Genomic DNA, 24,176 nt, shown 5'->3' on the forward strand with positions numbered 1-24,176 from the left:
AAGTGACTTGGCGAAAAAAATAGGGGCATGGGTACCATAACCTCGGCCATCAATAGAAGTTGGATTTGATTGTTCATGCCCAAGATGAGTGGATAAAAAGTTAGGGTATGTTGTCGTCTTTCATTGATTGCATTTGACACTTTTTGTTGCAAACAAAAAAGTGGTGGCATAGACAAATATAATTGAGTAATCCAAAATTGAGATAGGTTTTTTTAAGTGGTCATGACATGACCTCATAGGTTTAGAGGACTCATTGAAAGGTGCCACAGGCTCCAAGATATGCAACGCCAAACTTTGACAGTTTTTTAAACTTTGAGCACTCAGGGGAAAGCGTCGCTACCGTGTGGCTTGAAAGGATGGAGCAAGTTGGCAAGTGAAACCAGGGAATGGCTAGCATAAACCTGACCACCCAGATGCTCTCGCGCTAATGGTTCATACCCAAGATGAGTGTATCAAAAGTTAGGGTATATTATTGCCTTTCATTGAATGCATTTTACACTTTTTGTTGCAGGTGAAAAAGTGACGCCATAGGAGAATGGAATTGAGTGAGCCAAAACAAAGAGAGGGTTTTGTAAGTGGTCATGACACAACCCCGTGATTTCAGATGACCCATTCGTAGGTTCCACAGGCTCTAAGATATGCAATGTCAAACTTTGATAATTTTGCACACTTTGAGCACTCAAGGGAAATTATCGCTACAGTGTGGCTCAAAAGGATCACCAAGTTGGCGAGCCAAACAAGGGCATGTATAGCATAAAACAAGACACTTGGATGCATTCACACCAAACGTTTGTTCTCAAGAATTGCATTTCGAAAGTTAGGGTATATTGTATCCTTTACTTGAATGCATTTTACACTTTTTGTTGCAAGCGAAAAAGTGATGCCATAGAAAAATGGAATAGTGAGCCAAAAATGTCAAAGGTTTTTGTAAATGGTTGTGACACAATTTTGTGGGTTCAGGCGGCTTGTTTTCAAGTTATAAGGGCTCAAAGATACGAAACGTCAAAGTTTGACAGTTTTGCATACTTTGAGCACTCAAGGGGAAGCGTCGCTACGGTGTGGCTCTGAAGGATCGGGAAAGTTGGTGAGTTAAACAAGGGCATGGCTATAGTAAACCCAGCCACCTGGATGTTCTCCTTCTGACAGTTTGTGCACAAGGTGACCAGATTGAAAGTTAGGGTATGTTAGCGCCTTTCATTGAAAGTTAGGGTATATTGTCACCTTTCATTTAATCCATTTTCACTTTTTTTTGCAAGGAAAAAAGTGATGCCATAGGAAAATGGAATTGAGTGAACCAAAACTGAGATAGTTTTTTGTAAGTGGCTATGTCATGACCTCGTGGGTTCATATGTCTCATTCGTAGGTGTCGTGGGCTTTGATATACGCAACGTCAAAGTTTCACAGTTTTGCCTACCCAATCAACATCAGTATAAACTTTTAAATCAAAATCATTTCTCTTTTGATATACTAAGCCATAATCTCCACTGCCTCTCAGGTATCTGAAAATTCTCTTGATTGTTGTCATATGGGTTTCCTTGCGATCTGCAGAGAATCTTGCAACAATACCTACTGCATGTGCTATATCCGGTCTACTGTGCACAAAATATTGTAACTTTCCAATCATGGATCGGTAAAGTGTCGCATCAACAGATGCAGATTCATCATTCTTTGATAGCTTACAGCTAGTAGTCATAGGAGTATTTACTGGTTTTGAATCCTCCATTCCAAATTTCTTCAAGATTTCTTTTATGTATCAGAGCACCCATTGGCCCTTTATACATAATTGTGAAGGTTAAGGATATCCCTTGCCGTGTTGCCCTAATTGATCCCTCTTGCATGGTTAATGTCATAACTGAAGAGTATCTTTTCACTTTATGATTGCATAAACCACTATATATGATGTTTCTAATGTGGTTGTGAAGTTATTTGATTGCTTATCTTGTCCTACCATTGGCTCTATTACCCTTCATGTTGAAGTTTATACTAAATACATACATGTTGACTTTGTTACCATACCTTCTTCTGAGAAGTTCCGTTTGAAGATGGGTTATCCTTGGCTATCTTACATGAAGGATATTGCTTCTCCAATCCACAAGTTTCTAAAATTTCCTCACAATGGAGAAATCATAATCATGAACCATAGCTTATTTCGTCCATCTGAAAGAAGCCTCGTTTTTCCTATTGATTTCTTTTGGCCTGAAGATTTTCAATCTCTTCCATCAAGGAGGGATGCTCTTTTTCAACCTTATCAAAAATGGAAGAACGATATGATTTTATCCTTAAGTCAACCTAGATCCCCAACACTTGACATTCCTATTACTCTTCAAGATAAGGTTCTTCCCCTCACAGATAGAACTAATCTCCCTCCTAAGGAAGATTGTCCACCTATACCTATGGATGTGACTTTACCTTCTCTTAAGGAGAACAACAATATTCTTCCTAAGGTTAGACCTATACCTCCTCCTCTTGATGGACCTGGTCTCCTTCCTACACCTAATATTCCTCCATTCTATGGCTTTGTTCCACCTCCTTCCTCTTATCGAGAGATGAGGCTTGCTTCTCCCATTGTGAAACCAAAAAAACCTCAACCTCAACCTTCCACTTTCAAGGAGAAAAACATTCCTACTTTTTCAAGTGTTCCTCCTTGTCCTCAGTATTCCAATAAGACTTGACGGAATCGTTGTGTGAGAGAATGCAAACAAAGACGTCGTGTTTGATCTCGTGAAGCTATCCCTCAAAATACTCAATCTCCTTAGACTCCATCAGCTGACTTGATTCCCTTTTCTCCTAAGAAAGATGTTCAACCTACATCTCCTAATCATAAGTAGCACAAACCATGTGATGGTTTTACACCTATTTGTGTTCTAGCTCCTCTTTCTCTACACTTTGATGAAGAAATGGGTGAAAATTTTATTTATAATGGAAATACAAATCCTAATACTTCAGATAGTGAGTAGGAGTATGTTGATGTGGACAAGTATTTATCAGATGAATTTTCACAAACCCTAATCCTAGCTCCTAGAATCAAACAAAGTGACTTACCACTTGAGCATAGTCCCTGTTTGGATGTTGTGATCTAGCTCCATCTGTTGTGCTCGATGTCGTTCCTCTGGCATGTTTCTCGCCTTCCTGAAATAGTGATTTACAAGATTGGGTGGCAGATGTTGTGCTAGATTAGCAATATTGGCACTGCAAATATTCCCCCTATCCTTTCTTTCTCTATTGTAACCATTCTTATTTATGTATCCATGTTCTTCTATTCTTCCCTTAATGTCTACTTGGAGACGATGCAAAGCATTGAGATCTTTTCTTTGTCTCTTTCATGTTGACTCAAAAGATATCCTCTCTTCCCTTTCTTCTAAGGCAGTGTCCTTCTTTGGGGAATGATGATTATTATATGCATATACATACATGATATAGATGAGTTATCATATAGCACACTGACCCTGAGGAAAGCGACAATACCTCATGTTTTGTGTTCATTATCCTTGAGTTTATTCCTCGATCGGGGGCTAAATCCTTGCGATAATGTGCTCCCTCCTTCTCTCTCTCTTGGGTGTATCCCGACTTAAAGAAATCGTTCCCGATAAGGCATGCGCGATCGCTTTAACGTGGGGGCATACACTCCCCACATAGTTTCCTTCTTGTGATACTTAGAATTAATGAGTGAACCTTTTCTTTCTTTCTAATCTTTGGTATCCTTGCTTTCATGACTCATAGTGAAGTGAACTTTTCTACTTGCAGTCGTGGTTCTCCCCTTCTCGATATTCCCTTTTACTTTGTCAATCAAAGTCGTAACATCCTAAGTCCACTAGGGGCTTGGTGCATCTTGCCTCCTTGACATGGAAAAAGTTTTTCAATCTTGTTTCCTTGAACTTTACCGCTAGCATTGGTGCCCGCTTATACTCCTACTAAAGTGGGGGCTAAATGTAGTGTCATAAACTTGTGACCCTACAAATTTTTGATTGCATTAGGGTCCTCATGAACGCAAGATTGAATCCATTAGCCTGATCCGAGAGGGGAGATTGCTCAGCCCTGATAACAGCTTCTTTCTCAGCTCATTTTGGTTTTATTTAGATTATTGATTAGTCATCCCAAACATGTGTCCTTTCTTTATTGGACTTGTTTTTATTTTGAAAGGTTGTGTTTGTTAATGCAATATTATTTTATGGATTATGCAAATAGATATAAACATAAATTTTAGCTTAGTTAGGTGTCCCACTTATGGATATTTAACTCACCATCCCTTAAAATTTTGGGGGAAGATAACTAACCTCCACTCCCTATTAGTGGGAGGGGAGTCGACTTCTGAGTGTATTTTCATCATTCTGGCTAGATTTTCTTTCCTTCTTCCTATATGTGCATCTCATTCTTGAATTGATTCAAATGTTTATTTATCCAATTTTATGTTCTCTTTTACATTGAATTATTTATTTTCAATATGGTAGGTAGGACATGCATTTCTTTACCTTATGTAGCTCAATTTGATACTAGCATATAAGTGGAGTTTCTAACAAATTCTACATGGTATCTAAGGTAGATCTATAATTAATTTTTTTTTATTATTTTTATGGGTTATCTTTTTTGAAAATATTGGTGAATGTGTATTAGTAGAGGTTGTGGATCTTCTAGTGAGGGAAAAGAGGTTGCAAATTTTTTTGGTGTATTTGCATGTATGTAATATCTAAGAGGTTGATCTTTTAATGGTACCATCTTTCACTAAAATATTTGAAGACCATGATTTAGATCTTTATTTATAGGGTGAACTCACAATGTTGGTTTCCACTTTTTCGTACATCTCGAGTTTTGGTGAAATGATACATTTTTAAAAAAATATAACGATTTAAGCTTTAAGAGGTCCTGTTTGAAGTAATTAATTGAAGAGAGTTAGATCAAAGTCTCTTAGATCAAAATTTCTTGGATAGAACCTCTCTACTTCTAAATCATACTTGCAATAGAGGCTCCTTTCCATCTGTAAAATGCTGATAAAAAACCAATTTTACATTACCTTTTGGGGGCTCAAATGAATTCCTTTGGAAGTTTATTTTTTAAGTATTTAGCCATTATTATAATCTTTCCAAATAGTATAATTTTTAATATATTTAATTTCATTAATATAGTTTTATTTTATTTCATTAATATCAATTGGATATATGTCAAAATTACAGTTAACTCGACTTCAAATCTTAATAAAATATGAAATATTGAAGATAATGTTACAAAACCAATTGTAAACACAAGATATGGGTGTTTAAAAAACCAAATTCAAAAGAATCACGTTCATATCTTTTATAGGAAAAAAGTTGCACTATACAAAGTGAGTGTCACTCTTTAAAAATATTGTTTTTTGAAAAAAAGGTTAGTTTTCGAGGGAGATAGAATAATGGAAGAAAATGGATTTCAAATATTATTAAAAAGTAATTTCTACAATCTGCATACTAAATCACACAAATCACTAGTTCACATCATCTACAAATTCCTTACGTTTTAGAAGTAATAGGTGTTTGAATCTAAAGTTTTTTTCTAAAAATGAATATTGTAGTGTCAAAGTTGGCAAAATAGTGTAACCCACTATTGTGGGTTCACCATTTATAAACATTCCTTTTATTTTTATTAAGCCATGTAATATCTATTTTAGGTGGCATTTTTTTCATCTCTATTTGCTAATGTAATCCTTTTTTGATATTTAGAACCTAGTGTATAGATCTCTCTTGAATACTAGAGAAAAACAACATCAAAGGTGTGAAAATCTTTGTTCAATCATTTATTGTAGACCCATGGACCAATACTTTTTGTTCAAAGGTATAGAAATCAATAGTAGGGCACATGAATCAAAAATAGTCATAAAAAATCAATATATTATGAGAATCAATATCCTTAATAATTTTAAGAATAGCACATTGTCAAATTAAAACCAATATTTTAATCATTGGTCTCATGGTAGGGTCACATGAGGGAGAAAACCTTTTGATCTTATTAATTAGGGATTAAATTCACCCCACTTTTTGTTTGGCTATAAAATTTATTTTTGAAGGTATGTAAATTACTGTTTTCAAAAATATTAAGTATAATTTAGGCAACATAGGGAAATTTTTTAAATTGTCATAACTTTTGATTGGCAACTTGAAATTGAGCGCCATTTTTTTGAAAGTTGATTTTCTCGTATGCTTGATCTATTAGGAACATTACCTCTCTAAAATTAAAAAGTCAATTTTTTTGTTCCTTAGGATTTATCTAAGCAATAAACATATAAATTGCAAAATTTTGGGGTGATACAATATTGAATATGGGGGACATTGTATGTTATCTTGAACACTTCCTACTTTCCTTCCATTTAATAATTTTTTTGTTTTTCTTGTAATAATTTAATTTCTAGCATGGATTCAACTGAATTCAACACATTAATAATACCATTTAGCTATCATAATTGGAAACTAAAAGTACAACTTGTGCTAAAGAAAAAAGTGTTGTATAGGATTACAATGGGCACTGAGAAAGAACATACTAGTGGGGAAGAGAAATAAATTTTTTTTAGTAAATGTGACCAAGCCTTTGGATTCGTGTGTCTTATTATATCTCATAAACTCCTCTTTCAAGTAGAATCCTTGATTCAACCCAATGAAGTGCATATTATTCTAGAGAAATTCTTCTAGAAAGAGAATGAAATGAAAGGTTACAAGTTATAGAATAATCTCATAGGTTTTCTCTCTAATTCCTTTGACACCATAGAGGACTTCACCAAATTTAAGTAATGAAGGTTACTATTAAAATAATATGGAATAAAGAAAAATGAGAATTAGTTAGTTCTTTCTATTCTATACCATGTTTGCTTTTGGCTTCAACTCCATCTAAAGGGCTCTGGGGAAAGTTTGAAAGATACATTCTCTAGATAAATTAATTGTAATCTTGAATACAGAGTAATATAACTTAATACAAATGACCACATTGAATTCTAGGAAACTATAAGTACTCATTACTAGGAATGTGACATAACAAGATTCATATAACAAATAGGAGAAGCAAAAACAAATTAAAGGATGAAGAGATCAAGAAAGAATAAAAAATTATGATACTACAAAAAAAAATCAAAACTTCTTCTCAACAAGGGAAACATAAGAAAGAAAAAGTGGAATTTTTTTATTAGAAGAAAATTTTGCATGAAGAGCACAAACATTTGAAGAAGTAGATTGATCACCCCAAACACCTTCTTAAGAAGAATAGTATAAGGGTCCCTAAATATATCAAATAATCCTCATCAACTCAAGAATATACCAAGACAAAGAAACTATATAAAGCTAAAACTAAGAAAAAGGCTCTAGTTAATACTGAATCGTCATCAAATTCATCTTGGATCATTGAATTAGGTTCCTAACATCACATGGGAACTTCCCATGTTGTGTTTACTTCCTAAGAGACTCATACTATGTATGTCATCACTTTTGGTAATGAAACTTCAATACTAGATATAGGGAGAGGGTTTGTTATAGATAAAGGTAGAATATACACTTTTTTTTTTCATGTTCTTTTTTAATGGAAAGCATATAAAGATGGGAGATGAAAAAATTCCTATACAAATTTATTATCCCATATAATACATGAAATGGGGGAACTATAAAATCCTTATATTATGGGTTAGAAGTGGTTGAGCCTAGAGTTAAAATACTGAACTAGAATAAGGCCATGTTATAACAAACTCTTACTTGTAAGAAGAAAAGAAATCTCTCTCTCTCTCTCTCTCTCTCTCTCTCTCAACCTACTTATATAACTTACTCTTCCTCATCCTCACATTAAATACATAAACTAAACATTTGAGTAGACATGGTATTTACATATATACATTTACATACACTTAATTATATTTTATGCGGGTAAGTGCACAAAGGTCGGGGACCAAAAAAGTGACAAAATTTCTTTTGGCCTCCATCAAACATTATGGTGCACACAAAATAAGGCACATGCCAAATATGGCACACGCCTTATTTGGCATGCACCAAATAGCTATAACAATATTATTTTATTTTAAATGGACATTCAAACTTCATTTTTCTATAAACCCCACATTTTGAGCTCTGATTTTGTCTTTCTAGGCTGTGCATGCAAAATAAAAATATTGTTTTCGCTTCTAGATTTGTTAGATCTTCATCAACATGATTATATGTTTGCGGTAAGTAATTGTTCTATTATATGTCATTCTACAATTCATTTGTTATATTTATTATACATTGATGTCTATACTTATGATTGTATCAGTTGGAGCTACAAAGAATTCTATATAGGAGGTCTAGTGAACACATTCGAAAGAGGCCATCATCACATACATATCCATCCTCGTGATAGTCGAAGGTAGCTTGTGATCTATTTCCTTATGATAGTGGGAAATCAGTAGACTAGAGGCCTTTGTTGTATGCCTATGTGTAATTTTTGAGGATATATTTTGTATTTTGTATATGTGACATATATGTCCATATGGTTACTTGTTCCCTTGCATCATTGTATTGGATATATATGTTATACTCTTATTGAAATTGACCATTGTGTGACTTTATGACCTTTTTTAGTTGATGCAAATCATATTGCAACTATTATACATAATCACAAAAATATATTTGATTGTTGAAATGAATATTCTCTAATTATATCAACATTTTTCTATGTGAGATATTATATATTCAATCGGTTTTGTCTACAATTGTTATTACATTCCTAATTGAACTCAATTTTTTTTCACAATTCAACTTCATAATTTGGTAGCTAGTAAATATTTATAGTTTAATGCCTAAAATTTCAATTTTGTCATAGTTCATGGAGACAAATAGTAGTACCATTATCATAGTTACTTTTTTTGTTTCCCTATCTAGTCTTTTGAATGTACTTGCAGTTAGTTTATTAGTGTTAGACTAAGTTATAAAGTTTGATTTTGCAGTATTTAACAGATATGCTTAAGAAACAAATGACTCTTTTAATTGAAAAAAAATTCTTTCTTTCTAGTACAAGCAGGATTTCAACTCTTACATTAAATTTGGACCCTCTAAACTACATTCAAAATTAAAATTACTTTTATTTTATACCCACTTACTCAAAAAACATGTCACCACTTTCACCTTATATTATTAAAAAATATCACTAATTTCACCTTATATTACTAAAATGTATCATCACTTTCACATTACCATCCCAGAAATAAAGATTGAAAACACAGTTCAAGAAGGTGCCTTTCATTTGAACAATACAATATAAATTTTGTTTCATTCCAACATGACACGAAATACCTTACAAAATTTCTCCTAAAGTAATTAAAAAGCAGACTAATTGTTGATGCTTATAGGGTTACAAAGAAGAATGTCAGGTCTCATACTTATCCCACACATGTAGATTGTGTTTTTATGAACTCGAGTGGTTGAATGAGCTATTTATATTAGAAGAGTGTTTAGAAATGTCATATTTGTCTATTTCCACTTTCATTATCAAACTTGTGGTTTGATCACTCCATTTGATATCTATTGTCCTAAAATGAAGACTAATTTGTTTACAAACAACATTTTTTTATATATTTCATAAAAATTAACTCTATTTGATTGTCACATATGTTTAATAAGGGGCATGACACAAATGCGTAGGTTCAGATGGATCGTATGCACATTCCATGGACTCCAAGATATGCAACGTGAAAGTTTGACAATTTTTTATACTTTGAGCACTCAAGGGAAAGCGTTTCTACGGCGTGGCTCGTAAGGATCGAGCATGTTGTCGTGCTAAAAAAGGGGCATAAGTAGCGTAAAATATACCACTAGGATGCACTTGTCAAAGTTTGATAGTTTTTCGCACTTTGATGAGCACTCAAGGGAAAGTGTTACTAGGGTGTGTCTCGGAAGGATCGGTTGACTTGATGAGAAAAAAAGGGGCATGGCCAGCATAAATGGAGCCACTGAGACAAGTTTGAGCTAACAGTTCATGTTGAAGATGAGCAGACTGAAAGTTAGGGTTTGTTGTCACATTTTAATGAATGCGTATGAAACTTTTTACTGCAAGCGAAAAAGAGGCGGCATAGGAAAATGGAATTGAGTAATAGAAAAATGAGATAGGTTTTTGTAGTCAACCATGACACAACCCTATAGGTTTAGATGACTCATTTGCATGTGTCAGGAGCTCCAAGAGACGAAACATCAAATTTTGATAGTTTTGCACATTTTGAGCACTCAACGGAAAGGGTCACTACGGTGTGTCTTGCAATGATTAAGTGACTTGGCAAAAAAAATAGGGGCATGGATACCATCACCTCGGCCATCAATAGAAGTTGGATTTGATTGTTCATGCCCAAGATGAGTGGATAAAAAGTTAGGGTATGTGGTCGTCTTTCATTGAATGCATTTGACACTTTTTGTTGCAAACAAAAAAGTGGTGGCATAGAAAAATATAATTGAGTAATCCAAAATTGAGATAGGTTTTTTTAAGTGGTCACGACATGACCTCATAGGTTTAGAGGACTCATTGAAAGGTGCCACAGGCTCCAAGATATGCAACGCCAAACTTTGACAATTATTTAAACTTTGAGCACTCAGGGGAAAGCGTCGCTACGGTGTGGCTTGAAAGGATGGAGCAAGTTGGCAAGTGAAACCAGGGAATGGCTAGCATAAACCCGACCACCCAGATGCTCTCGCGCTAATGGTTCATACCCAAGATGAGTGTATCAAAAGTTAGGGTATATTATCGCCTTTCATTGAATGCATTTTACACTTTTTGTTGCAGGTGAAAAAGTGACGCCATAGGAGAATGGAATTGAGTGAGCCAAAACAAAGAGAGGGTTTTTTAACTGGTCATGACATAACCCCGTGATTTCAGATGACCCATTCGTAGGTTCCACAGGCTCTAAGATATGCAATGTCAAACTTTGATAATTTTGCACACTTTTAGCACTAAAGGGAAATTATCACTACAGTGTGGCTCAAAAGGATCGTCGAGTTGGCGAGCCAAACAAGGGCATGTATAGCATAAAACAAGACACTTGGATGCGTTCACACCAATGATTTGTTCTCAAGAATTGCATTTCGAAAGTTAGGGTATATTGTATCCTTTACTTGAATGCATTTTACACTTTTTGTTGCAAGCGAAAAAGTGATGCCATAGAAAAATGGAATAGTGAGCCAAAAATGTCAAAGGTTTTTGTACATGGTTGTGACACAATTTTGTGGGTTCAGGCGGCTTGTTTTCAAGTTATAAGGGCTCAAAGATACGAAATTTCAAAGTTTGACAGTTTTGCATACTTTGAGCACTCAAGGGGAAGCGTTGCTACGGTGTGGCTCTGAAGGATCGGGCAAGTTGGCGAGTGAAACAAGGGCATGGCTATAGTAAACCCAGCCACCTGGACGTTCTCTTTCTGATGGTTTGTGCCCAGGATGACCAGATTGAAAGTTAGGGTATGTTAGCGCCTTTCATTGAAAGTTAGGGTGTATTGTCACCTTTCATTTAATCCATTTTACACTTTTTGTTGCAGGGAATAAAGTGATGCCATAGGAAAATGGAATTGAGTGAACTAAAACTCAGATATTTTTTTGTAAGTGGCTATGTCATGACCTCGTGGGTTCATATGTCTCATTCGTAGGTGTCATGGGCTTTGATATACACAACGTCAAAGTTTCACAGTTTTGCCTACCCAATCAGCATCAGTATAAACTTTTAGATCAAAATCATTTCTCTTTTGATATACTAAGCCATAATCTCCACTGCCTCTCAGGTATCTGAAAATTCTCTTGATTGTTGTCATATGGGTTTCTTTGGGATCTGCAGAGAATCTTGCAACAATACCTACTGCATGTGCTATATCCGGTCTACTGTGCACAAAATATTGTAACTTTCCAATCATGGATCGGTAAAGTGTCTCATCAACAGATGCAGATTCATCATTCTTTGATAGCTTACAGCTAGTAGTCATAGGAGTATTTACTGGTTTTGAATCCTCCATTCCAAATTTCTTCAAGATTTCTTTTATGTATCAAAGTACCCATTGGCCCTTTATACATAATTGTGAAGGTTAAGGATATCCCTTGCCATGGTGCCCTAATTGATCCCTCTTGCATGGTTAATGTCATAACTGAAGAGTATCTTTTCACTTTACGATTGCATAAACCACTATATATGATGTTTCTAATGTGGTTGTGAAGTTATTTGATTGCTTATCTTGTCCTACCATTGGCTCTATTACCCTTCATGTTGAAGTTTATACTAAATACATACATGTTGACTTTGTTACCATACCTTCTTCTGAGAAGTTCCGTTTGAAGATGGGTTATCCTTGGCTATCTTACATGAAGGATATTGCTTCTCCAATCCACAAGTTTCTAAAATTTCCTCACAATGCAGAAATCATAATCATGAACCATAGCTTATTTCGTTCATCTGAAAGAAGCCTCGTTGTTCCTATTGATTTCTTTTGGCCTGAACAATTTCAATCTCTTCCATCAAGGAGGGATGCTCTTTTTCAACCTTATCAAAAATGGAAGAACGATATGATTTTATCCTTAAGTCAACCTAGATCCCCAACACTTGACATTCCTATTACTCTTCAAGATAAGGTTCTTCCCCTCACAGACAGAACTAATCTCCCTCCTAAGGAAGATTGTCCACCTATACCTATGGATGTGACTTTACCTTCTCTTAAGGAGAACAACAATATTCTTCCTAAGGTTAGACCTATACCTCCTCCTCTTGATGGACCTGGTCTCCTTCCTACACCTAATATTCCTCCTTTCTATGGCTTTGTTCCACCTCCTTCCTCTTATCGAGAGATGAGGCTTGCTTCTCCCATTATGAAACCAAAAAAACCTCAACCTCAACCTTCCACTTTCAAGGAGAGAAACGTTCCTACTTTTACAAGTGTTCCTCCTCCTCCTCAGTATTCCAATAAGACTTGATGGAATCGTTGTGCGAGAGAATGCAAACAAAGACGTCGTGTTTGATCTCGTGAAGCTATCCCTCAAAATACTCAATCTCCTTAGACTCCATTAGCTGATTTGATTCCCTTTTCTCCTAAGAAAGATGTTCAACCTACATCTCCTAATCATAAGTAGCACAAACCATGTGATGGTTTTACACCTATTTGTGTTCTAGCTCCTCTTTCTCTACACTTTGATGAAGAAATGGGTGAGAATTTTATTTAAAATGGAAATACAAATCCTAATACTTCAGATAGTGAGTAGGAGTATGTTGATGTGGACAAGCATTTATCAGATGAATTTTCACAAACCCTAATCCTAGCTCCTCGAATCAAACAAAGTGACTTACCACTTGAGCATAGTCCTTGTTTGGATCTTGTGATCTAGCTCCATCTGTTGTGCTCGATGTCGTTCCTCTGGCATGTTTCTCGCCTTCCCGAAATAGTGATCAACAAGATTGGGTGGCAGATGTTGTGCTAGATTAGCAATATTGGCACTACAAATATTCCCCCTGTCCTTTCTTTCTCTATTGTAACCATTCTTATTTATGTACCCATGTTCTTCTATTATTCCCTTAATGTCTACTTGGAGACAATGCAAAGCATTGAGATCGTTTCTTTGTCTCTTTCATGTTGACTCAAAAGATATCCTCTCTTCCCTTTTTTCTAAGGTAGTGTCCTTCTTTGGGGAATGACGATTATTATATGCATATACATACATGATATAAATGAGTTATCATACAACACACTGACCCCGAGGAAAGTGACAATACCTCATGTTTTGTGTTCATTATCCTTGAGTTTATTCCTTGATTGGGGGCTAAATCCTTGCGATAATGTGCTCCCTCCTTCTCTCTCTCTTGGGTGTATCTCAACTTTAAGAAATCGTTCCCGATAAGGTACACGCGATCGCTTTAATGTGGGGGCATACACTCCGCTCATATTTTCCTTCTTGTGATACTTAGAATTAATTAGTGAACTTTTTCTTTCTTTCTAATCTTTGGTATCCTTGCTTTCATGACTCATAGTGAAGTGAACTTTTCTACTTGCAGTCATGGTTCTCCCCTTCTCGATATTCCCTTTTACTTTTTCAATCAAAGTCGTAACATCCTAAGTCCACTAGGGGCTTGGTGCATCTTGCCTCCTTGACATGGAAAAAGTTTTTCAATCTTGTTTCCTTGAACTTTACCGCTAGCATTGGTGTACGCTTATACTCCTACTAAAGTGGGGGCTAAATGTAGTGTCATAAACTTGTGACCCTACAAATTTTTGATTGCATTAGGGTCCTCATGCACACAAGATTGAATCCTTTAGCCTGATCGGAGAGGGGAGATCGCTCAGCCCTCATAACAGCTTCTTTCTTGGCCTCTTCATCACCCCGTCCACACTCTTCCCTGGAGGAAGGGGTAGGATAGGGGTGTGGCGCCACTCTCCCCCCTTGGATAGGGATGTGGCACCCTTGTCCTTGCCCTATTTTGGGGAAGGACCCTTCCTAGGGTTGCATTGTTGGTTGTGCATTGGACGGGAAACTACCCCGATGTCGGCCTGTGACAAAAATCAAATCCACTAACATGTATTTAAGGGGCACTCGTCCTCTCATTTTCATAAGTTGGATAGGTCGAAGCTGGATAGATTCAAGGTGCACAAGCGATCAAGCATTCTTTTCTATTATTGAGCATTTTAAAGTCTCCCTTCAAGGCTAGGTGTTGCATTCAAGTCAAGGATTCAACCATTGAAGAGGATATTGATTCCAACATTCAATTTCCACACAAGAATTTATATCAGCATTTCTATCACAACCTCCCTTGAGGTGATTTACAATTCAGTCTTTCATTTACAGCTACTTGCAATTACTTTCTTTCATTACCTCGTTAATTTCAAAACTGGGGTTTTACCTAAAGGCAAACCCCCAATCCAAACCCGTTTCCCTCTCTTTTATGCATGTAGGTTGTAGGGGTTTGATTTCTTTTATCTTGTACAAATGAACGTGGTGGGAGGATGAGAGCGTTGTGATGAAAATGGTGGTCATTTTGTGAATGTTGTCGACGTTTAGTTGAACTTATGAACATTTGAATTAGTCTTGATGGTTAGTTATATATCAATGTCAAAGTAGGAAAATATTAAATAGATGAATTGTTCGTAGAGATGACAAGACAATTGTAATATTCAGTTATTTATTCATTGATTTTACCATGGCTCTTACTCACCGTGTCACACAAGGATTTAAGAGCTGCCTTAGTTTATATAGGAGGCTATATAATTTTCAACTTGTATTTGATTAGGTCACTATATAGTCCATCTGGAATGTCCAATAGAAACCTGAAGAGTGGGTGTGTGTGAGAAGAGTCAAGACGTCTTTGCCAGTGTAATTTAGTTGAACAGAAGACCTTCACTATCACTTGACTTGCTATTATTCCCAACGCTGCCTTGCACCACATTGAAAAGAAACAAAGTTGACCTCAAAAGACGGTTAAAAAAAGAAGTAGTGGTCAACAATTGTGATCATCAACGATTTAGTCATGGCCACTCCTTTGTTAGTCTATATATGAGACACCGATTAGAAAATCCTTTAAAAAGTAAACGTGAAAGTTGCTGGCATTCCATACAGCTCCGAGTGCATTTAATATTTCCGTCCCTTTCTGATATTTCTTTCTAACCTCCATTTATTTCGGTCAAAGCAGTGGCGACTCTTTCAATGCATGTGCTTGACTTAGCTCTATACTATCACAAAGTTACTTTGTTATCTGGATTAAACCTTTCAACTATGAGGGACCCCCACCTTCCTAGTTGAAAAAAAAATTTAAAATTAGGGATTTTTTTAAAGAGCTTATATGTTAATCAAAATATGAAACATAGACATTTGTTTATTTCTTTAAAATGTTATATGGTTTTTAAGAGAGTCAAGTATTGTAATTATGCATTTGTTACAAGGCTTCAGGTTGTTATTAGCATTATTATTTTCTTAAATAGGTTCAAAATTCACTAATCTATAGAGTGTTACTCCTTTAAACAATTTCTAGTGCATGAGGATGGCTTCACTCGCAAAGTGATTTAAGAAATTTGTTACCAAATTCCTTCAACAAATATTCATTGAATTACCATTAGATGTAGTTCTTCCCATAAAAATGTCACAGAGGCCCTCTAGTCACTCTATCTGAGGACGCACATGCGTTTCTAAGACGAAAACACGGTGCACCGACATCTTGTATGAACAGAGTCAAAGAGTTCGTACAAAGAGCAAACTGTGATGGGAAATGTGCCCAAATAACAGAAACTAAGAAATATTGATATGATAACAAAATATGATTATTATTGAAATAATAAAAAGAAAAAAAGGAAGAAATGTAGTCTCACGGTCTGGCCACGCTTGAAGTCTTGACCAATCTCCCCAAAGCTACTCGGCAACCAGCACACAAGAGGAACAAGGACGAAAAGGTTGTGGTTGTGTTTTTAGAGGCCTGCCACAGCTAGACCCCCTCTTTGGTGTTTCCACCTCCATGGATAACCAAGATAGATAGATGAAAAGATAGTTAAGATTATAGATAAAAGATACAACAACAATATGTCAACGAATATTCTATGGAGATAACAAAAGATAGAGGAAGAAGAAGACTCCCCTTCCACATGCAAAGCAAGAAGCCTGTTGGATGATGAAGAAGAAGAAGTCGGTCTTCCTCAAAGAATGACAATGGCAGCAATATGTGAGAGCCAAGGACACAGTCAAAGAGAGCTTCGAAATGAGACAATGAACAAGTATGAATCCAATTTCATTCTAGGGAGAGAGCTAGAGAGGCAACTACACAGACCAAATGAGCTTCAAAAGCAAAGATTAACATGTTGGGATGAAAACGAAAGTCAATGATTGTGGAGAGGTGTTATAGGCATCTTCTAGGCATAGGTGTAATGCTCAAATGACCACATTCAAATTGGTAGATTCGTGAGATGCTAGTGCGACATGCGGACGTCTCCACAATGCGCTAGTTTCTATGAGTCAAATAGTCGACAGGGTTAGAAAGGGGCAAGGCGAAGGCTAATGGGTCAAGTGAGATGGACAAATGGACAAGGAGATGAAGAAGATCTCCAATCAGTATAAAGCGGAGGCTCTTATGTAGCATAGAATTACATGGGGTGCAATTTGCGACACTACATAACAATAAATATTTCAAGGCTGAGACAGCATAAGTAGCTCAAGGGTATTTTAAAAAATAGTAACAAGGTTTTAGGTAATGTAATACTAGATACAAATGAAATCAATCGTATTAGACAATTGAAGGACTATCTTACTAGGTAGGTTGATCCAAGCATAGTAACAACTCTTTAGGGACATCATTTAAGTACAAAGTCAAGAAAAACTAAGAGAGTTGGAGAATTAGTTCTCAATCAATCACAAATTAGGATGCTTCTAGAGTTACTAGGAACCCAAATTCACCTTTGAATTTGGGTTCCTAGTAACTCTAGAAGCATCCTAATTTGTGATTGATTGAGAACAAATAATTTTCGGAAGGGTTGATTGTAATGTCCCCTCTTCAAACTTAAACTCTGTCCAAACAAAGGTTAAATAATTCAGATAAAATATGGAATTACATTTAAATTTTATTTTTTATAATATCAAGGGGCATGAAGACTTAATAGAGGGAAAAGATATTCAAGAGGGATGAAGCAAGGACAATTCTCTTGACATTTTAGCAGTGTCAAGTTGCCTAGTGATTAGCAAGATGGATTTGGATTTCAAATAGTGGCGGCTGCAATATCTGGATCATTAGGAGAAGATGAAGAAAGAGGCAGAGCTTCTGTTTTATGAAACTCCATGTCATGGTTATTTTTAATGATGCTCTCCTTCTGGCATCTCCAATTTAATGAATATATTATAAAATTTTGCTGGAGGAGTCATATTTAAATTATATATATTTATATTTTGGGAAAATTATGTAAAAACTCTCTCTCTCAGTCGAAATGCACTATTCCTGATCGCTCCATTTGCTTCCATACGTTACATATTTTTTGACTTCCATACTGCATTTCCATGCATTTCTGATTGTCAATACGTGCTGCAGATGTAGAAAACGCCTCTCGGCATCATAATAATAAGAAATAATTAATAATTGCAAACAGAAATTAATTATAAGTCTTATAATTTCAAATTGCTTGCTAGAATTTTAATTTTTGTAAAAGTTTGCGTGACGAATCAGTTTTCAATGGAAGGGACGCAACCCTTCTCTCAAGACCTGCAATTGCTAATTATATAGATCCTCAATTTCTTTGTTGACAAGCATCCATCTATCTAACTTGTTGGTGAAGTGATTATAATTTGCAGACTTCCATTCTTGGCAGAACATTTTTTTCCAAAGAATTTTGGAGCGCAGTATCACATTTAGGTATGTGTTTCAAAATTCCATCAATTGTGGCTTCATATATACAATCAAAATTATAAAAATTATATAGGTAACATTTTACTACATGTTAAATGTAACACAGACAACTTCTCGACAAGTAGCTGTTGAAATTTTGTGCAATATTTACAATTAAAATATTAGTCGATAATTGTTTACAAACTCTATTAATTCATATCATTTGTCTTGAAAATCACAAGTGCTTTGATTGGGTTTGTAGGAGTTAGAGAAATATGACCAGGGGAAAGGGAATGAAGTCAAAGAGCAGTAACAAGCAGGTAAAATCTCAACTTTCGAGCAAATTAAACAAGTGCAAAAGTTAACATGGTAACTAATAAAGGCGATTGTACAACAAATTTGCAGGGTTTTAGCCAACACACACCGATAACAGTAAATGCAAAAGATGGCACAGAAGCGAGCAAAAGTGATGAGGTGACAAATTTGAAAAGACTGAATGAACATTTACTGACTACAATTACCAATGATAGAAAAGAAATAGACGGGTTGAAAAACAAATTGAGATTGTGTGATGATGCCAATAACAAATTGCTTGAAACGGTGACGTCAGATAAAAACAAGTGGATTTCTTGTGAAAAGGATATGAAAGGTACAATTTCAGAGTTAGAATATAAGCTCAAAGAAGCCAGAAATTTGAGTGAGAATCATGAAATGTTGTTCAGTCAATTGGGACGAGAAAAAAGTCTGTTGGAAAATAGGTTGAAAGAAAGTAGTGATGTAATTCAGGAATTACAAGGGCTTAAAAGTGAGCTTGATCAAACAAAACAATTGAGTGAGAATCTTGGAAAATTGTGTGCTCAATTAGGGCAGGAAAAAAATGAGCTGGAAAATAATTTGAAAAAATCCAATGATGTGATTAAGGAATTACAAAATAAAGTGACCGAGGATAGGAGCTTGTGGGATGCTTCCAAAACAAAATTGGAAGGAACAATTGTGGAGGTAGAAAATAAGCTTGATTCTGTGGTGCAGGAAAGAAATGTATTGAGTCAGAAACATAAGGACTTATGCGGTAGCTACAGAAATGAAAAAAAAGGGTGGAAAAAATGCAATGGTGGTGCTAATATGAAATTAAAAGCAAAGATGACTGAGAATCAGGGATTGTGGGATTCATATAGGGTGAATTTGGAAGGAAAAGTCGCGGAGCTGCAGAATGAGATGACAAATTCGAAAAGCCTGAATGAACGTTTACTGACTACAATTACCAATGATAGAAAAGAAATAGATGGGTTGAAAAACAAATTGATAATGTGTGATGATGCCAATAACAAATTGCTTGAAACAATCACTTCAGATAAAAACAAGTGGACTTCTTATGAGAAAAAGATGAAAAGTACAATTTCAGAGTTAGGGCAGGGAAAAAACGAGCTGGAAAATGATTTGAAAAAATCCAATGATGTGATTAGGGAGTTACAAGATAAAATGACTGAAGATAGGAGCTTGTGGGATGCTTCCAAGACAAAACTGGAAGCGACAATTGTGGAGGTACAAACTAAGCTTGACACTGTAGTGAAGGAAAGAAATGAATTGAGCCAGAAACATGAGGACTTGTACACTAGCTACAGAAATGACAAAAATGAATTGAAAAAATGCAATGATGGTGCTATGAAATTAAAAGCAAAGATGGCTGAGGATAAGGGATTGTGGGATTCATGTAGGGCGAATTTGAAAGGAAAAGTTGCACGGCTGCAAAATGAGATCCTTGACGAAAGAAAATCTAGCCAGAAACACCAAGAATTGTTGACTAAATTGAGGCAAGAAAAAATTGAGATGGAAAATAAGTTCATAAAAATCAATGATACTACTAAGAAATTGAATGCAAAGATTACTGAAGATAAGCTGTTGTGGGATTCTTGTCAGGAGAAGTTGGAAAAACAGGTTTCAGAGCTACAAAATGAGCTTAATGAAGCAAGGGTATTCAGCCAAGGACGTGAAGAACTGTGCAGTGAGCTGAGACGAGCAAAAACTGATTTGGAAGAAAAAGTTTTACAGCTCGAAGGTGATCTTAATGAAGCAAGAATTTTGATTAAGAAACATGAAGAATTGCGCTCTGAATTAATGAAAGAAAAGAACGAAATGCAAAATAAGGTAACAGAATGCAATGATGAGACTGAAGAATTGAAGGCAAAATTGGCTGAACGTGGGTTCTTGTGGGATTCTTCTAAGACAGAGTTGGAAGCCACTGTTGCAGGGCTGCAAAATGAGCTCAAAGAAACAAGATTGTTGAGCCTGAAACATGAAGAAGCATGCATTCAACTAAGGCATGAGAAAACAAAATTGGAAGACGAGTTGAAAGACTTGGATGATACGAATGAGGAATTACATGCCAAAATGACTGAAAACGGTTGGCTTTGGGATACTTGTAAGGCGAATTTAGAAGGTACAGTAATAAAGCTGCAGAAAAAGCTTAATGAAACAAAGATTCTGGCCCACAATAATCAAGTCTTATACAATGAAATAAGTAGAGAAAAAAGTGAGATGGAAACTAATTTTCATCAATCCATCAATGAAGCTAAACAATTAAAGGATAAAATAGCTGAAGAAGGGCACTTGTGGGATATATCTAAGCGAGAATTTGAAGTTACATTTGCAAAACTGCAAAATGAGCTTAATGAAGCGAGAATGTTAAGCCAGAAGCATGAAGATTCGTGGTCTCAGTCAGAACAGGAAAAAACTGAGTTGGAAAATAATTTTAATCAATCTATTAATGAAATTCAGCAATTAAAGGAAAAATTGGCTGAAGATAGGCACAAGTGGGATAGTTATAAGAGAGAATTTGAAATTACAATTGCAAAACTGCAAAATGAGCTCAACGAAGCGAGGATGCTAAGCCAGAAGCATGAAGATTTGTGGTCTCAATCAGAACAAGAAAAAAATGATTTGGAAAAGACTCTTATAGGGCTACAAAATGAAGTTGATGAAACAAAGATTTTGACAGTGAAAGACCAAGAGCTGTGTAAGGTGCTCAGAGAAGAAAACAATCGGATAGGAAATAAGTTGAAACAATGCAATGACAGTATTGGGAAATTAAATACAAAAGTTAAAGAAGACCAGCTATTGTGGGTTTGTAATAAGGAGGATTTGGAAAGCAGAGTTGCAGTTGTGCAGTATGAGAAAGAGACATTGATCCAGGAATATAAAGCTCTGTGGGCCCATTTAAGAGATGAAAAATATGAGTTGGAAGAAAAACTGAAAGAATGCAACGATAGGAATAAGGAATTGCATGCACAGATGAGAGAAGATTGCCGCTTGTGGGAAGCTTGTAAGGCAAAATTTGAAAACTCTGCTGCAAGGCTACAAAATAATTTTAATAAATCCATTAATGAAATTAAACAATTAAAGGAAAAATTGGCTGAAGATAAGCACATGTGGAATACTTCTAAGGGAGAATTTGAAGTTACAATTGCAAAACTGCAAAATGAGCTTAATGAAGCGAGAATGTTAAGCCATAAGCATGAGGATTTGTGCTCCCAATCAGAACATGAAAAATATGAGTTGGAAAAGACTTTTATACGGCTACAAAATAAGCTTGATGAAACAAACATTTTGAGAGAGAAAGACCAAGAATTGTGTAATGTGCTAAGAGAAGAGAATAATTGGTTAGGAAATAAGTTGAAAGACTGCAATGATAGGATTGCGGAATTAAATAAAAAAATTGAAGAAGACGAGAGGTTGTGGGTTACTAATAAGTCTGATTTGGAAAGAAAAGTTGCAGGTCTGCAGTCTGAGGAAGGGGTATTGAGCAAGGAATATAAACTTCTGTGGGCCCATTTAACAGATGAAAAAGATGAGTTGGAAAACAAACTGAGAGAATGCAAAGATAGGAATATGGAATTGCATGCACAGATGAGAGAAGATTGCCGCTTGTGGGAAGCTTGTAAGGCAAACTTCGAAGACTCTGTTGCAGGTTTACAAAATAAGCTCGATTTGATGACTAATGAAGGAATGATTTTGAGCCAAGAATATGTAGAACTGTGCATTGAATGCGAATTTTTGAAGGCACAGCTGGGAGATTATAATGATATACTAAGCTCTATGGAAGATGAAACAAGGAGTCTAATCTCTCTCTCAGAGAGCAATGCAAACACAGTGGAGGCCTTGCAAACTCAAGTGCGAATGATCACCCATGAACATACACATTTGAGCATGAAATATGAAGAACTTACAAATGAAAATGAATCTCAGAAATTGAAATTGGAAAATTATAATCATAGGCTTGATTCAGTGAAAAATGAGAGGAACTCACTTAGATCTACGTCAGAAAGTAGGGAGGAGGCTTTGCTCCAAGAAAATGGTTCATTGAAACAACAAGTCCATGAGCTTCAAAGCAAGTTGGGTATGTGGGCTAATGATTACAAACAAGTTCCCACTGATGATATGCTCGATTCAGAAACAGAGGAGAGGCAATTACTCACATCTCTATCAGAAACCAGTGATAAAGTGATGGAAGATCCGGTTATAGAGAACAGAACAGTGAAACGAGAAGCCCTTCAACTTTATCAAGAAAACCAACAATTACAAAAGGACATATCTAGTAAAAAGTCATTAATTCAAACAAAAGATGGAAATATTACAGAATTGAATGCAAAAAAGATTAAACTTAAGAATGCTGTCGAAGTGTTGGAAGAGATTGGAAGAAAAAATACCCAAGTACTGAAAGAATATGGAGGTATAAGGGAAGAGCAAGTGACGAGAAAGGAAAGTGAGGAGAAAAGGAAGGAGGGCAGTGGGAGGGTTTCACATCGAAACCAAACAGCCTTTATTGGTAATTTGATGTCTTGCATTCTTCTAGATATTGAGAAGTCTGACGTAAGCAGATGCTTGTCAACTGCCACAAAAAATATCATTCTTCCTTCTGATGCACTACTTTGTGGATGTCCTTATGGCTGGTTTGGTGGGATAGTATAAGTAGCCACCCTTTCTCCAAATTCTGTGAGAAATGTAATACTCTGGACGGGCAATGCCTCCAATTATTGAATTCATTTGGGCATTTTTTTAATTCTGATTGATGTATACTCAAACAATTCCTTCACTGCATTAAATTGTACTACTCTAAAATTCATTTTATAATTCATTTTTGAGATATCATATTTATTTATTATGGATGGACAATTTTTAAATTCTCATTGATGTATACTCTAATAAATGTTCCTGTAGTGTGCAAATTGACAAAGATATACATATAACACGAAACCACTTTCAGATAATTTAAAGTTCTAAATCTAATATAAAATCTTATATATTCATTGTCCTCGGTCAATTTTATAATCATAAATTTGATAAGAGAGATTAGATTTTCACGGTCTATAGAAATTATTGGTTTATTTCCAAATTCCAATATGTCCAACTTCAAAATTTAAAATGATCCATGATGAGCTAACTTAATTGAGAAATCTCTAAAATTATATTGTAGGGTTTTGAATAATAAGACAACCTCTAATCCATTATTATTATATCAATGAGACCATAATCTTGTAGGAAAGCTATAATGTCCTTGCCTCATTGTAATGGCATAGAATCAACTTGACATTAACATATGCATTATGTACAGATGTTATACAATTGTTTTATATATCTTTAATAATCTTTTTTAAATAATTATATCAAATTCTAAAAATTTAATCAAAAGATAAAATCGTCACTTTGTAATGTCTCAAGGGGCCTCCAAAACAAATAATTTTCTAGAGGTGTTGAAACCAAATTGAGATCAATTCTAAACATGATTATAAATGTATTAGTTTATCGAATTCCCTCATAGATAGGAGACTAATATATGCTTTTAACTATTATATATCTCACCGTTATATTAGTGCCCTAGATTCTTAAGTGAGTGGTATTGGCCT

The 24,176-nt window shown here is 35.4% G+C and overlaps 1 protein-coding gene across 1 annotated transcript; it reads left to right on the forward strand.

Annotated features, from left to right (window-relative positions):
* The first annotated feature begins 18,642 nt into the window (after positions 1–18,642).
* On the forward strand, positions 18,643–23,241 carry LOC131865861 (uncharacterized). Its single transcript, XM_059215411.1, has one exon. It carries the CDS (start codon positions 18,643–18,645, stop codon positions 23,239–23,241), a length of 4,599 nt encoding a protein of 1,532 aa, XP_059071394.1.
* Positions 23,242–24,176: the final 935 nt, after the last annotated feature.

This window comes from Cryptomeria japonica, unplaced genomic scaffold (assembly GCF_030272615.1).
Source record: "Cryptomeria japonica unplaced genomic scaffold, Sugi_1.0 HiC_scaffold_124, whole genome shotgun sequence".
Lineage (NCBI taxonomy): Eukaryota > Viridiplantae > Streptophyta > Pinopsida > Cupressales > Cupressaceae > Cryptomeria > Cryptomeria japonica.

Bases quoted from the DNA above. Each gene is read 5' to 3' on its own strand.
- LOC131865861 (XM_059215411.1), top strand. From the start codon at position 18,643: ATGGTAACTAATAAAGGCGATTGTACAACAAATTTGCAGGGTTTTAGC.